Source organism: Fundulus heteroclitus, chromosome 15 (assembly GCF_011125445.2).
Source record: "Fundulus heteroclitus isolate FHET01 chromosome 15, MU-UCD_Fhet_4.1, whole genome shotgun sequence".
NCBI classification, from domain to species: domain Eukaryota; kingdom Metazoa; phylum Chordata; class Actinopteri; order Cyprinodontiformes; family Fundulidae; genus Fundulus; species Fundulus heteroclitus.
In genome coordinates, this window is record NC_046375.1 from 8,317,741 (window position 1) to 8,330,536 (window position 12,796).

General features: G+C 39.6%; 1 protein-coding gene across 1 annotated transcript in view; it reads left to right on the forward strand.

Moving 5' to 3' along the window:
• The window catches only part of lpgat1 (lysophosphatidylglycerol acyltransferase 1), a 74,012-nt gene extending 65,528 nt beyond the window's left edge, over positions 1-8,484 (forward strand). Inside the window, exons 7-8 of the mRNA XM_012869124.3 lie at positions 6,471-6,577; positions 8,007-8,484. Coding sequence (XP_012724578.2) covers positions 6,471-6,577; positions 8,007-8,158 — 259 coding nt within the window. The 3' untranslated portion in view covers positions 8,159-8,484. The remainder of the gene's footprint in view (positions 1-6,470; positions 6,578-8,006) is intronic.
• Positions 8,485-12,796: the final 4,312 nt, after the last annotated feature.

The following is a 12,796-nucleotide window of genomic DNA, read 5'->3' on the forward strand; positions in this document are numbered from 1 at the left end:
GGCCGGTGTTAAACAGCGTACCTCCAAGCGATTTTTCTACTTTGGACGAGGGCTGAACAAAATTATTATTTTTTTTTTAGTTTAATTTATCATGTCTTTTTAAACCTATACAAACAACAAATCAATCTGTTTCATCGCTGTGTAGATCAGGTGCTAAAAGAGCCGCTGCGTCTCAACTCGGAGCAGAAATGATTGCGTTCTGCCTACGATATATTTCAACCAAAATTGCAATTTGATTTTAACTTTTCTCTGCATTAACCACAAGCAACAAAAATGGCCTGTAGATAAAGATGTTTGTAAACGAGGACTATTTAAAACAATAACTTTTAATGTTTTTATTAATCAGAATCATTCAAGAGAACAGCTTTTTATTGATTTGGACATCAATCCTTGTTGAACATAAACTGCAACCACCAAACAAGTCTATGTATTAAACTGATTGACCAGTACTTAATGCTGTTGTGAGATTCCTGAAAGTTTCTGGTAAAACAGTATGATTATATAAACTCTAAAACAAGTAATAAAATTAGATTATCTCACTGCTGCAACTATCTTCCCTTCCATGTGGAGGCAAAGCCACTTTAAACATATTACTGACACCTAAAGGATGCATCTAATTCACTAATTGTTACATAGTCAGAAATTGCAGACCTCTGCGATTTGGAAATTGTGGTTTTTTTTTTTTAAATTGCGATTATATTGCAAATGCAATTAATTGTGCAGCCCTACTTTGGACCTCAACATATTGGAGCAGCTGGGCTTGTAAAAAAAACAACAACTTCTGAACCAGCTATAATGTTTATAATGTTCCATATACGCTTTTACTTTGAAGTCTCCATACTGAGGTGAAAAGAGGAAATGCTGTTCTTTACCGAGGGAATGTCAGTCGGAAATAAACGACTAGAGATGTCGTAGGTTAATGAATTTGTCTAGTTGATTAGACACATTTTGTAAACAATCACAACAATAATGTAGAAATCAGCTCCTCTTTGTCAGCGTTAATTTTTTACCCATAAATGACCGCATAAAAATGTATCCATTTTCCCCAGATATACGACTACGTGTGAACTAGGCCTTAAACGTTAACGTACAACGCAGGATAAATGTTAGAATCAGCTGACGGCTCAGTCAGATACTCAACAGTGAAGAAACCAAACAGACTGGCGTGTCTTCCTCCATTACGCCTTTGTTTAGCTGTAAAGCTATTGGAGACTAATGTGGCTACTAATAACAGAGGTGTTGGTAAAGCCAGAATGAAGCGCTGACAATTGTAGCTAAAAAAAGTAGTAATGCATTGAAACCCTGTCATGTCAGGCAAAAATAGCAGAAAGACAGAAATTGTGCAGGGCTGCTGCTGAATACATTTTCCTGGACCAGCTAATTAGTTACACTGTATAAATATGTCTTTTATTTTAGTTCATTTTATTTATATGCAATATAAATATTTTAGTATAGAATGATTCTATACTAAAATATTTTTAGTATAGAAAATTTTAATATTTATTTTAGTATAGAATGATTCTTGCATGATGAATGCATGTTAGAATTTTATGATTTGATATATTTCTAAAATCAATTAAAGCTTTTTAGCTTCAACTTTTTAGAGACTCATCTCAGAACACGATTCCCTTATGATGCAGTTAAAACTTATTATTTTATCTTTTTTTGTATTAAAAAAAATCTCTTTTTCTGCACCTGATGTGGAAAATAATGCGTACAAACTGCTTCCATCGGCTGAGCTGTATGGGCCTGTTTGCATCTAATTGTATTTTGTACAAAAACGTGTGCAAAAAAAACTGAGAAAATCCCTTTGCTTTGTGAAGTTGTGAATGAGCAAAGTAAGAAAACTAGAAATTTGTTTAGAAAGGACTGGAGTCTTTTTGTCGAGGGTGTGCTTTACACTTGTTTTTCCAGCACATAGTGAAATAAACAACAAACTTCACCACTAGTCATAAGTTTGGTTGAAAATATAACCAGGTGGAGATTCAGAACTGAACGCAATAGAAACAAAAGACCACATCATCACATTGACCCATTTCCTGTCGAGCAACTGTCAAAAAAAAAGGCCACTAGAGCCACAAAATAAAAAAATAAAAATACTACCTTACTACTGAGTTAGACATTGATGCGTTCAATTGTGAATGCCTTATTGTTTCATCTCTTAATCACCGGTTCTTACGGGTTATTTTCAAGTGATTTGTAGCCGCACCAGACTCGTGCCTTTGCTGTTTATGGGGAACCTCGTTCTGAACCCGATGATAATGCATGCACTGGTCATTGCATCAGTCCACACAGTGGCGTTCTCTGCTTCCCTTTACTGTTTGCACACAGATGCACGCTCACGGTGGGCAGGAAAATGTGGAGCACAGAGGAAGTGGTTATCTGAGGGAGGAGATAGTAATCTGTGTTTGGAGGTGACCAGGAGCTGTCCGCTGTGCGATGGCAGCCTACTAGAGACCCCTTCTGGCTAGAGAGGAGATCTCACCGGCACTCCTGGCATGTGAAAGTGACCTTTCTCATTCAGCATCTCTTGTCAGCCATGCACCATCAATAATGATGGAATTTCAAATTAATCATCGCAGGACAGACAATTTTTGGGAAGATCCTCATTGGAAAAAAAAAACAAACAAACAAAAAAACATGTTTGCTTTTTTTTTTGTTTTATCAAATGACAAATATTAGAGGTCAGTAACATACAGTACTTGGGTTTTCTGCATTAACCGTTCAAAAATTATTTTCAATTTAAAGTACAAGTATATTTTCAATTTAATTTGTTTTTATTTCGGAGAAATGTATCATATTATTCTTCAAGATTGTAAAGTCTGCCGTATTTTTTTTTTTTTATCAGTTATCAAACTGATAAATAGTTACAGAAAAGGGGTATTATTTACAATTTATTATTCAAGTTTTAACAAGATTTTTGCGAGCGTACCCAACTGAAGAAAATCAAATGAAAGAGCTGAAATAAACAGCTGTGGCATGAGTAAAATTTGTTTACTAATGAGTTTTATTCACATTTTTACAACTCTACAAATAAGTAACTTATTTGCAATTTGGGCTCTTAAATCAGACAATAGATGCAGGCATCTTTTAATTTTTTTTATAGAATAATAAAACTAGTAAATAAATGTCCCTGTAATACGTCTGCTTTATTTGCAGATTTCCCTATATTTGCCACCACACTGCAAAAACGGATTTAAAAATAAGTAAAATGTGCTTAAAATTAGTGTTTTTGTCCTAGATATGAGCAGGTAAATAAGATTATTTGCCAATGTAATGAGTATTTTGACCCCTAAAATAAGATAATTAGATATACTGCACTTGAAATAAGATCATGGAGATGAATTGTTCCTATTTTAAGAGCAAAAATCTTATTCTATTGGCAGATCATGTTATTTACCTGCTCAACTCAAGGAAAAATACACACATTTTAAGAACATTTTACTTATTTTTAGTTCAGTTTTTGCAGTGCAGTAAGAATACTCAACATTCAACAGGTTTTTTAATCGTTATTTTTCTGTTGACCAAAAATATACAAACATTTTAATTTTGAGCTGGAACAATATGCTTACATTCCCCGAGATTAAATGTTTAACGAAGAATCAGAGTCCTGATAAAAGTGTATTTTGTACCCCTACTTGTCCCTGCTCTTGGCTCCTCTTCACGACTGCTGTCTGCATTTAGAAAAACAGAAAACTTCCCTGCCTCCACATATAGAGCTGAATCGCCGAGGCTTTCTAAAGTGCTACTTCTCGCTGAATTGCGACTGACTTCTCACTATCTTGATGGCTGAACTGACTGAACTTTAGCAGTCAGATGATGTTTTTTTTTTTTTCTGTTTTTTTTCCTGACTCGGTCCTCCCACTCCCTTCTGAGTCATTTAGTGGAGCTCCATGAGTCTGTCTGCTGTCGGGGGCACCCCCCTTCAGCACTTCTGTCTCTCTGTGGTCCTCCACTGAGGCTGCCAGCAAATGAATCCACAGAAAAAAAAAAAAGAAATCTGCAAACACAGACGGGTGTAACCGACACCAGTATGATGGGAAATGCTCTGTTAGGAACCAGACTCTGAGGCTACGTTCACACAGCAGGCAAAGTGACCCAAATCCTAACTTTTTCACGGCACCATGAACGGCACAATTACGATATTTTGCTATGGCGATGTGAAGGGCACAATTACGATATTTTCTAATGGCGCAATGAACGGCACAATTACGATCTTTTTCAATGGCGCCATGAACGGCACAATTACGATCTTTTTCAATGGCGCCATGAACGGCACAATTACGATCTTTTGCTATGGCGATGTGAAGGGCACAATTACGATATTTTCTAATGGCACCATGAACGGCACAATTACGATCTTTTTCAATGGCGCCATGAACGGCACAATTACAATATTTTGCTATGGCGATGTGAAGGGCACAATTACGATATTTTCTAATGGCACCATGAACGGCACAATTACGATCTTTTTCAATGGCGCCATGAACGGCACAATTACAATATTTTCTAATGGCACCATGAACGGCACAATTACGATCTTTTTCTATGGCGCCATGAAAGGCACAATTACAATCTTTTTCAATGGCGCCATGAACGGCACAATTACGATCTTTTTCAATGGCGCCATGAACGGCACAATTACGATCTTTTGCTACGGCGGTATAAATGGCACAATTACGATATTTTCTAATGGCACAATGAACGGCACAATTACGATCTTTTTCAATGGCGCCATGAACGGCACAATTACAATATTTTGCTATGGCGATGTGAAGGGCACAATTACGATATTTTCTAATGGCACCATGAACGGCACAATTACGATCTTTTTCAATGGCGCCATGAACGGCACAATTACAATATTTTCTAATGGCACCATGAACGGCACAATTACGATCTTTTTCTATGGCGCCATGAAAGGCACAATTACGATCTTTTTCTATGGCGCCATGAACGGCACAATTACGATATTTTCTAATGGCGCCGTGAACGGCACAATTACGATCTTTTGCTATGGCGGTATAAATGGCACAATTACGATATTTTCTAATGGCACCATGAACGGCACAATTACGATCTTTTGCTATGGCGGTGTAAGCGGCACAATTACGATCTTTTTCTATGGCGCCATGAACGGCACAATTACGATCTTTTTCTAATGGCACCATGAACGGCACAATTACGATCTTTTTCTATGGCGCCATGAATGGCACAATTACGATCTTTTGCTATGGCGGTTTAAACGGCACAATTACGATCTTTTTCTATGGCGCCATGAACGGCACCGTTACAATCTTTTGCTATGGCGGTGTGAACGGCACAGTTACGATCTTTTCATGCCGCCGTGAATGGCACAATTACGATATTTTCTAATGGCGCCGTGAATGGCACAATTACGATATTTTCTAATGGCGCCGTGAATGGCACAATTACGATCTTTTGCTATGGCGGTTTAAACGGCACAATTACGATCTTTTTCTATGGCGCCATGAACGGCACCGTTACAATCTTTTCATGCCGCCGTGAATGGCACAATTCTAATCTTTTCGCCCCCAAAAAATCTAATTTGTGCCACTTCTGTATGTTGTCCTAAATCGGATAAATATCCCATAAAGCATCAACAGTCTGAACGGTCATGTCTCATTTCATCCAACTTTTACGTCACTGTCCTGGCTCTCGCTGCACGTCCACACGGACTTCTCTACACCAGTAGCAGTCATGGCTCCACAAAAGGCTACCATTTTATGTATTCTTAATATTGTGACCTCCAATTGCTGAACAACCTCATAACACAAAAATGCTGGTACCCACTATTACGTGTTGTTGTTGTTGTTGATGTTGTTGTTTAAATAAAGCTTTATTGAACACTTCTAGTAACAATTACATCCATTCCTACTTACACAGCAGTGTGCTGCTGTGCAACGTCTACTTTCTCCTTCTGTCGCTTTTGGGCCGCGGACAGTTCAGACTGAAGTCTGATGGCAGTTGCATTGAATCTGTGGTATGAATGACAAAAAATCAGAGCTGAGCATCTAGACCTGCGTTGTGAACGTAGCCTTAGTTCAGACTGCTAAAATGCTCACAGTCTGGCAGTTTTAATAAGTAGTGTCAGCAACGTTGTTATTTAAATGAATCCAAATTTCCCTTTGTACTAATTGTACTCATTGGTAATGAATGCTGGTTGTTAAAAACAGAAATCTGTTGACCGGTGTAAAATTACCTGAAAGTGAGATTTGGGATGGATAAAGTGGAACTGTTTTAATTAAATAAGGGTTATTTAATATAACTGTCAGTTTAATGTTGCCCAGATGTGAAGAAGCCATAAATAATTGACTTAAATCAGGCCGATTCTCCTGGACTTCTCCCTAAAATCCTGCAGATTTTCTTCTGCAGGTCTGGGACTGAAGCAAATAAACATTTTGTTTTTAATCCTTGGCGTTCCCCCTTGTCTCCTTGTGCTGCTTCAGAATGTACCCAATAAAAGAGGTTCCTGTGGAGTCGGAGGCCCTGACTGACTGGCTGTATCAGAGGTTCGTGGAGAAGGAAGAGTTGTTGGCCCACTTCTACGACACAGGTACGTTTGACCCGTCGATTTGTTCAGTTTAAATTTATCATTTTTCTCCAGGAAAGTTAGTTCACTCTCTAGTAAAGCTGAGACCCATTTCACCAGACTATCAATAATAATCATAACAATCATCATCTTGATGACTAAACGTGTCCATTTTAGGGAGCAGCTGGCTGCCACTGTGCGGCTTGCTCAGGGACCCAGAGTGGCGGTCTCTGGGATTCTGGGAACCAGAGAACTTGCAGCCTAACCAGGATCCTTTCTTGTGCTTCTTTACCAATTACGACTACATGTTGGAGCTTATTATCAGCAAGAAGAATTTCCTCCATGAAACTAATCCAAAGCATACAAACTGAAGGCTGGTTCACACGGCAGGATTTTAAAATAGTCGCCGATTTTCAAAGACGAAGAGAGGGGCCACAGGTAACATTAAAGATCCTAGATAAAACAGGTTTGCTTGTTCAGTGTGGGGTGTCCGGTTTAGACGGCGGACTCAACACACCAAACACGAACAGATTTCACTTAAGATCATCCAGATGTCAGACGGGATATCTTGTGAATCCTCTCAAGATCAAAGCGTGAATTCACAGAGTAAATAAACATGGAGGACCAGGAAGAATAATGGCGATAATAATGCTGCCTGCTCAATTCTCCTCAGGGAACACCGCACACAGTAGGATGTAGAGAAGACAGATCACCTGCTATTACCATCTAATGTAGAACAGATTACTGGATCAATGTGTGCTTCTGTGCTTTTTGTCTGTCTTGTTGTGTCTATGCATGAACCACAAGCAACAAAAATGGCCTCTAGATATAGATGTTTTCTGTAACCACCAGTGGGTCGAGGCAGATGACCGTTCATACTGAGCCTGGTTCTGCTGGAGGTTTTTCCTTCCCGTTAATGGGGAGTTTTTCTTTCCACTGTCGCTTCATGCTTGCTCAGTATGAGGGATTGCTGCAAAGCCATGGACAATGCAGACGACTCTCCCTGTAGCTCTACGCTTCTCCAGGAGTGGATGCTGCTTGTTGGGACTTTGATGCAGTCTACTGGTTCCCTTATATAGGACATTTTTGACCAATCTGTATAATCTGATTGAATTTGACTTTGGAAAGTGCCTTGAGATTACATGTTTCATGAATTGGCGCTATATAAATAAAACTTAATTGAATAGGATATCGGGGCAAGACGATCCAGCATGTTGAATATATCCGATTTGAGGTCAGAGCGGTCCCGATCGCTCTTAACACAACACACCACACACGGCTGAGTATTCTCTTAAGATCATCTTAAGAGACACGTCGATAGTCTGTGCATCTCGGAAATGGAACGATCGGGGCGAAAATCGGGCTTAAAAATCCCGCCGTGTGAAGCAGCCTTAACTTTAAGGTAAAATGAATCAGAGCGAAGTGATGATTTGTTTTCTCTGTCTTCCTACAGGATCATTCCCCCCTCCAGAAGGCCAGAAGGAGGCAGCTTCCCGGCAGATGATCCTGGACCCCGTGTGGCTGTGCATGGTCCAGTCGTTTGCTTTCGCCTCGGGCTACATCTGGTACAACGTCCTCCAGTACCTCTACTGCTGTTTATTTTGAGCGCGCGGACGAGCCGGGAGTCTTTATCGGACCAATGGAAAAGCCTCAGGATCAGTCGCCGCGTGTTGTGTGTGTGTGTGTCTGTGTGTGTGTGTGTTTGTGTGTGTGTGTTTGTGTGTGTGACCCAACGTCACACTTTTGACCCCTCTCCCCTCCTTTTCCCCTACGATGGATGAATGTACATCTGCAGCATTGGAGAGAACCTAAAGGAAAAACTATAAACCACAAGAAACAGATTTGAAAAAGTCCATACGACACAAACACGGTCACCCAGATTGGTGTCTCGCACACACACCCAAACGCCACACACTCGCGCCAGCGGGGGAAAAAAAAATCGCCCACACCCACCCCCCCGCCCCCTCACTATTTGAATTTTTAATGTTTACACGTTCTCATACATGTAGACACATGACTTTGACTGAAAGGTGATGAAACGAGGCTCAGGACTCCTCCAGAAGATGCTCTGGACCAGACTTCCCCCCTCCCCCCCCACCCCCTCTCTCCGAGGCTTCAGCCGTAGTAGTTTTACAGCGTATGCAGTACGTCTGGACATGTTTGTGAACAGAAAAAACGTTCGACTAGAAGCTAAACGCCCCTCCTCTTCCTCCCTACGAGAGAGTCCGGAGCCCTCCCCGTTTCCCGCCGGACCTCTCTTTGAGCCCGCCGGTGATTCAGCCGGCCACACGTTGCAGGGCGGGTGGCTGTCCAGATGTTGAGGCGACGCCGCCGGCCTTCATTGCACTAAGGATCCATACTGCCCTGACTGCTCCCCGCCCCCCCCAGAAAGACTTCAAAATGGTAGCTGTCAATCCTTTAGTTGATTTTTATTTTTCTTCCTTTAACCCGCATATCTTCACAACAACCGCCATTGTATTTGATGTCTTCTTTTTTTTATTTTTATTTTTATTTTTTTGGGGGGTGGGGGTGGGGGGGATTGTTTTTAAATCATCAGGTTTCTGTCCATGTGTCTGTTGTGGCAGAGCTTGCTAAGAAAAAAAGTGGGATTATGTTTCTACTCTGCTGAAAATCTAAAGGGATTGTGGCTTTGACGCATCGCTAGAGAAAAGAGAAAAAGACGGGACTTGACCGTCAAGTTTATTTAATAAAAACAAAACCGATAAAAAATGTAACAATGGAAAAGCAGGAAACGATGAGCAGATTGCTCATTTAAAACTTAACAGCGCTGTGGAAAATGTTTTGACCCCTTTAGAGTTTGTTCAGCTTTTTTGCTTCCTTAGAATGAAACGCTTCGGATCATTAAACATATTTTGATATCAGATAAAGATAACAAAAAAAATAATTTTTAAATGATATTTTAGGTTATTATTTGAAAAACCTACATGTGGCCCAATGTAAAAAGCTAATTGTCCCCTAATGGTGGTACCTGGGTGTTTTTAATCCTTGGTAGGAGCAACTATCATCAAGTGTTAACCATATTATCATTATTAAATTCAAGTAATTTACCTGTATAAATAAGAAATTAGTTGTCAATTACAGAAGAGTCCAGACTTTGACTAGGCCACTCTGCCCTTTTTTTTCCTCCTTTGAGCCGTCCAGAGGTTTTCTGGTGGGCTTCGGATCGCTGCTCTGCTGCATAACCCAGGCCTGCTTGAGAATAAGGTGATGAACTGATGGCTGAAATTCTCCTTCAAGGTCTACTGCTATAGAGCTAAATTTCTGGTTCTGTCAGTTACGGGAAGTCTTGTTTTTAGAAATGCTGTCAGGTTTTTGAACTACGTGTAGCAAGACGCACACCTCCCAGAAGGGAAAATCTGTTTGTCTCATAAATACAGAGATTATTTTGCCAAAAGTCTTGAGGACCTTCCAGATTTCTTTTTGGCAGTCTGGAAAGTCCTTTATGAGTCGTTTCTGGTCACATGTGGTTTGGGGCCGGCTTAATGTGGCAACCGTTTGCACACACTCTGTCTTATTGTTGAATAATGAACTCTGGCGCTAACTGAGGCCTGCAGACGTTGTTCTCTGTCACCTCTGGGATAAGTCGTCGATGTTCTCTCGGAGCAATTTGGACAGACCGGCTTACCGTTGTTCTGTGTCTTTTCCCTTTGTGAATGATGGCTCTCATTGCAGTTCAGAATCCCAGAATCTCAGAGGAAATAAAACCTTCTAGACCTTCCAGATTAATAGATTTCAGAGACTTTATTTCCAGTCTGTTCCTGAATTTCTTAGGATTTTGAGATAAGTTGGCCTACTTCCTGTTGTCAGCCCGGTTCTATTTAAGTGATTAATTGTGTTCAACAGGACTGGGTGCAGCTATTGGCATTATAACAAACAAAGTAGCCAATCACAGTTAATTTGTTCATAAAACTAATTACTCCTTCACACAGGGCCAGGTTTGCTTGGATGGCTTTTCTTCCTCCTCGTTTTAAAGGAATTGATCCTTAAAAGCTGCTTTCTCTGTTTGCTCTGGTTATTTTTTTCTGATGTTAATACTTGTTTAATGATCTGAATCCTTTGTGATTTTAAAAGAAGAAATAAACACAATAGATGTGAAAGGGGCCAAAATGTTTTAGACAGCACTGCACCTTGTTGGGTTCCTCTGTTTACCCCTCTACGCTGCAACTCACACACAGATACATTCATGTGTCGATGCAGGAGATTAAACTTCTGTCCCGACAGTAATTTCAGCGAGGCTGAATCGAGAAAACAGATGTTTAAGCCATATAATAGCTATTGTTGGTGGTGAGAACGTACACTTTGTTCCTTGGTTTTATAGAAAGCTACCCTAATGTTTAGCGTTCTATGATAGAGATTTTGGCATACAGAGTTATAAGTGTCATAACTGTAAATTTACAGCATAACCTGCCTAAATGAGTGTGCGTGTGGTCGTCTTTACCCCTCATTTTTATATATAAGGCTCATGTCGTGTTGCTCTGTGACGTCACAGTTCGCAAACCGTTTCACCTCCAGTGGTCAAATTTTTATTTGTAAATTTTTTTTAAATTAAATTTCTTTTTTTCTTTTTTTTTTAGATTACGTAAACTGTTATGTCTCCATGTCATGCTATGTTTAAATCTTGTACATAACAAAGTTGAGAAAATGTTAGGAATGACTGCAGCGTCTCAATGGTGGTCTATGATCATTTCAAGAAATCTTATTTTGAAATATGAATGTTTAAGGAAAAAAACGAAGAAGAAAGGATTTTACCTTAACTTTACAGTATTACCCTGTAATTTTTTTTGTTTTGTTTTTGTTTTTATCTTGTATTTTTGGAAATGTGCTCATGAGGATTTATAGCTGCTGTAGCTCCAGGTGTGCAAGTGACACACGGGGGCCCCAGTGGCAAACTGTTTAAATAATAATTATTTGGAAGAAGAGATCTCAAGCCTTACCGGACGTGCCGGTTGAATACAATCTCAAACAATGCTGTTTCCTCGCGTTCCCTCTCGACATCTTTTGGGTTTGGTGTATTTCTCCGAAAGCGGTTCCGAGGTGTCGGAGTGAGGAAGGAGCCACCGTCACGAGCGAGGGAAGCTCTCTCGAATGTACCCGTGTCGTGGTTTTAAGGTTGGGTATTTGTAACTTTCTTCGAGGAGCAGTCGAATCATTGTCAAACTAATGCAAAAAAAAAAGAAGGAAAAAAACAAAAAAAAGGTGCGTTTTAGTTGCTGCCCTCCTGCTGTGCCACTGTTGGTAAAAACTGTGTGAAAAACAAAAAAAAGGGCTACCTGATTTAGGTAGGTGAAAACATTTTGAATCAGACTGTAAATGTGTTTCATCCACTGTCCCTTTCAGACTCCCCTTCATTGTGAGAGTGACTTGAAATAAAGCATAATCTTTCTGCTTTTAATTTTGATTTTTAATTTTCAATGTTTTCACCATGTTTCCAAAGAAGGCAGGGAAATGTTTTCCAAGATGTGGTTTTAGGGAATGAACACAATAGGAATTAAAACATATTATGCTAGAGTTGTCTCTGATTTTCCATTTTGTACTTCTCCTTTTAATTCCTAGCTACACAGCCATTTTACAACACAAACAACTTGTGCTGGAATAAAACATCATAAAGACCCTAACCGTGTGCCTTTCTTGTATTATTCTATTCTGTGCATGAAACTGATGATGCCAGAAGCTTTTCCCGTTTCCTTGTCCATTTATGCCTTAATTTCAGGCCTTGATAACACAAGCAGCTTGTTTTAAAGAGCCTAATTTGCACAATTTTTTATATATGCACAATTAACACAAAGTATTTTTTCCAGAAATATGTAAAATCATACAAGTTATTCCAATTTAAAGTTAATTGTATTCTGTTTGTAGTTTTAACTTCTTATTTCACATGTCTATTATTCTTATTGGCTTTAAATCAAAAGCTAAATTGCTTGTTAAATTGGTGGAATTACATATGATAAATAAGATTGCTGATGCAGATTCTACTCTAGGTAACAAATGAATCACTAAATATCGGATTAGGGTATAACAATCATGTTCTAATAAAAGCTTAGATTGTGGAAAGAGCCACAGTTACCTTGCAATCCAATAAGTGTTGGTACATTTAAGCTTCTTACACACACTTGGTGTGCCCCTGAGCAAGGCATTTAACCCGGAGTTGCCTCCCAGTGTGTGCGGTTGGCTGAATGTGGCTCTAGTGTAAAGCACTTTTAGTGTTAAGTATAATAACAGTGC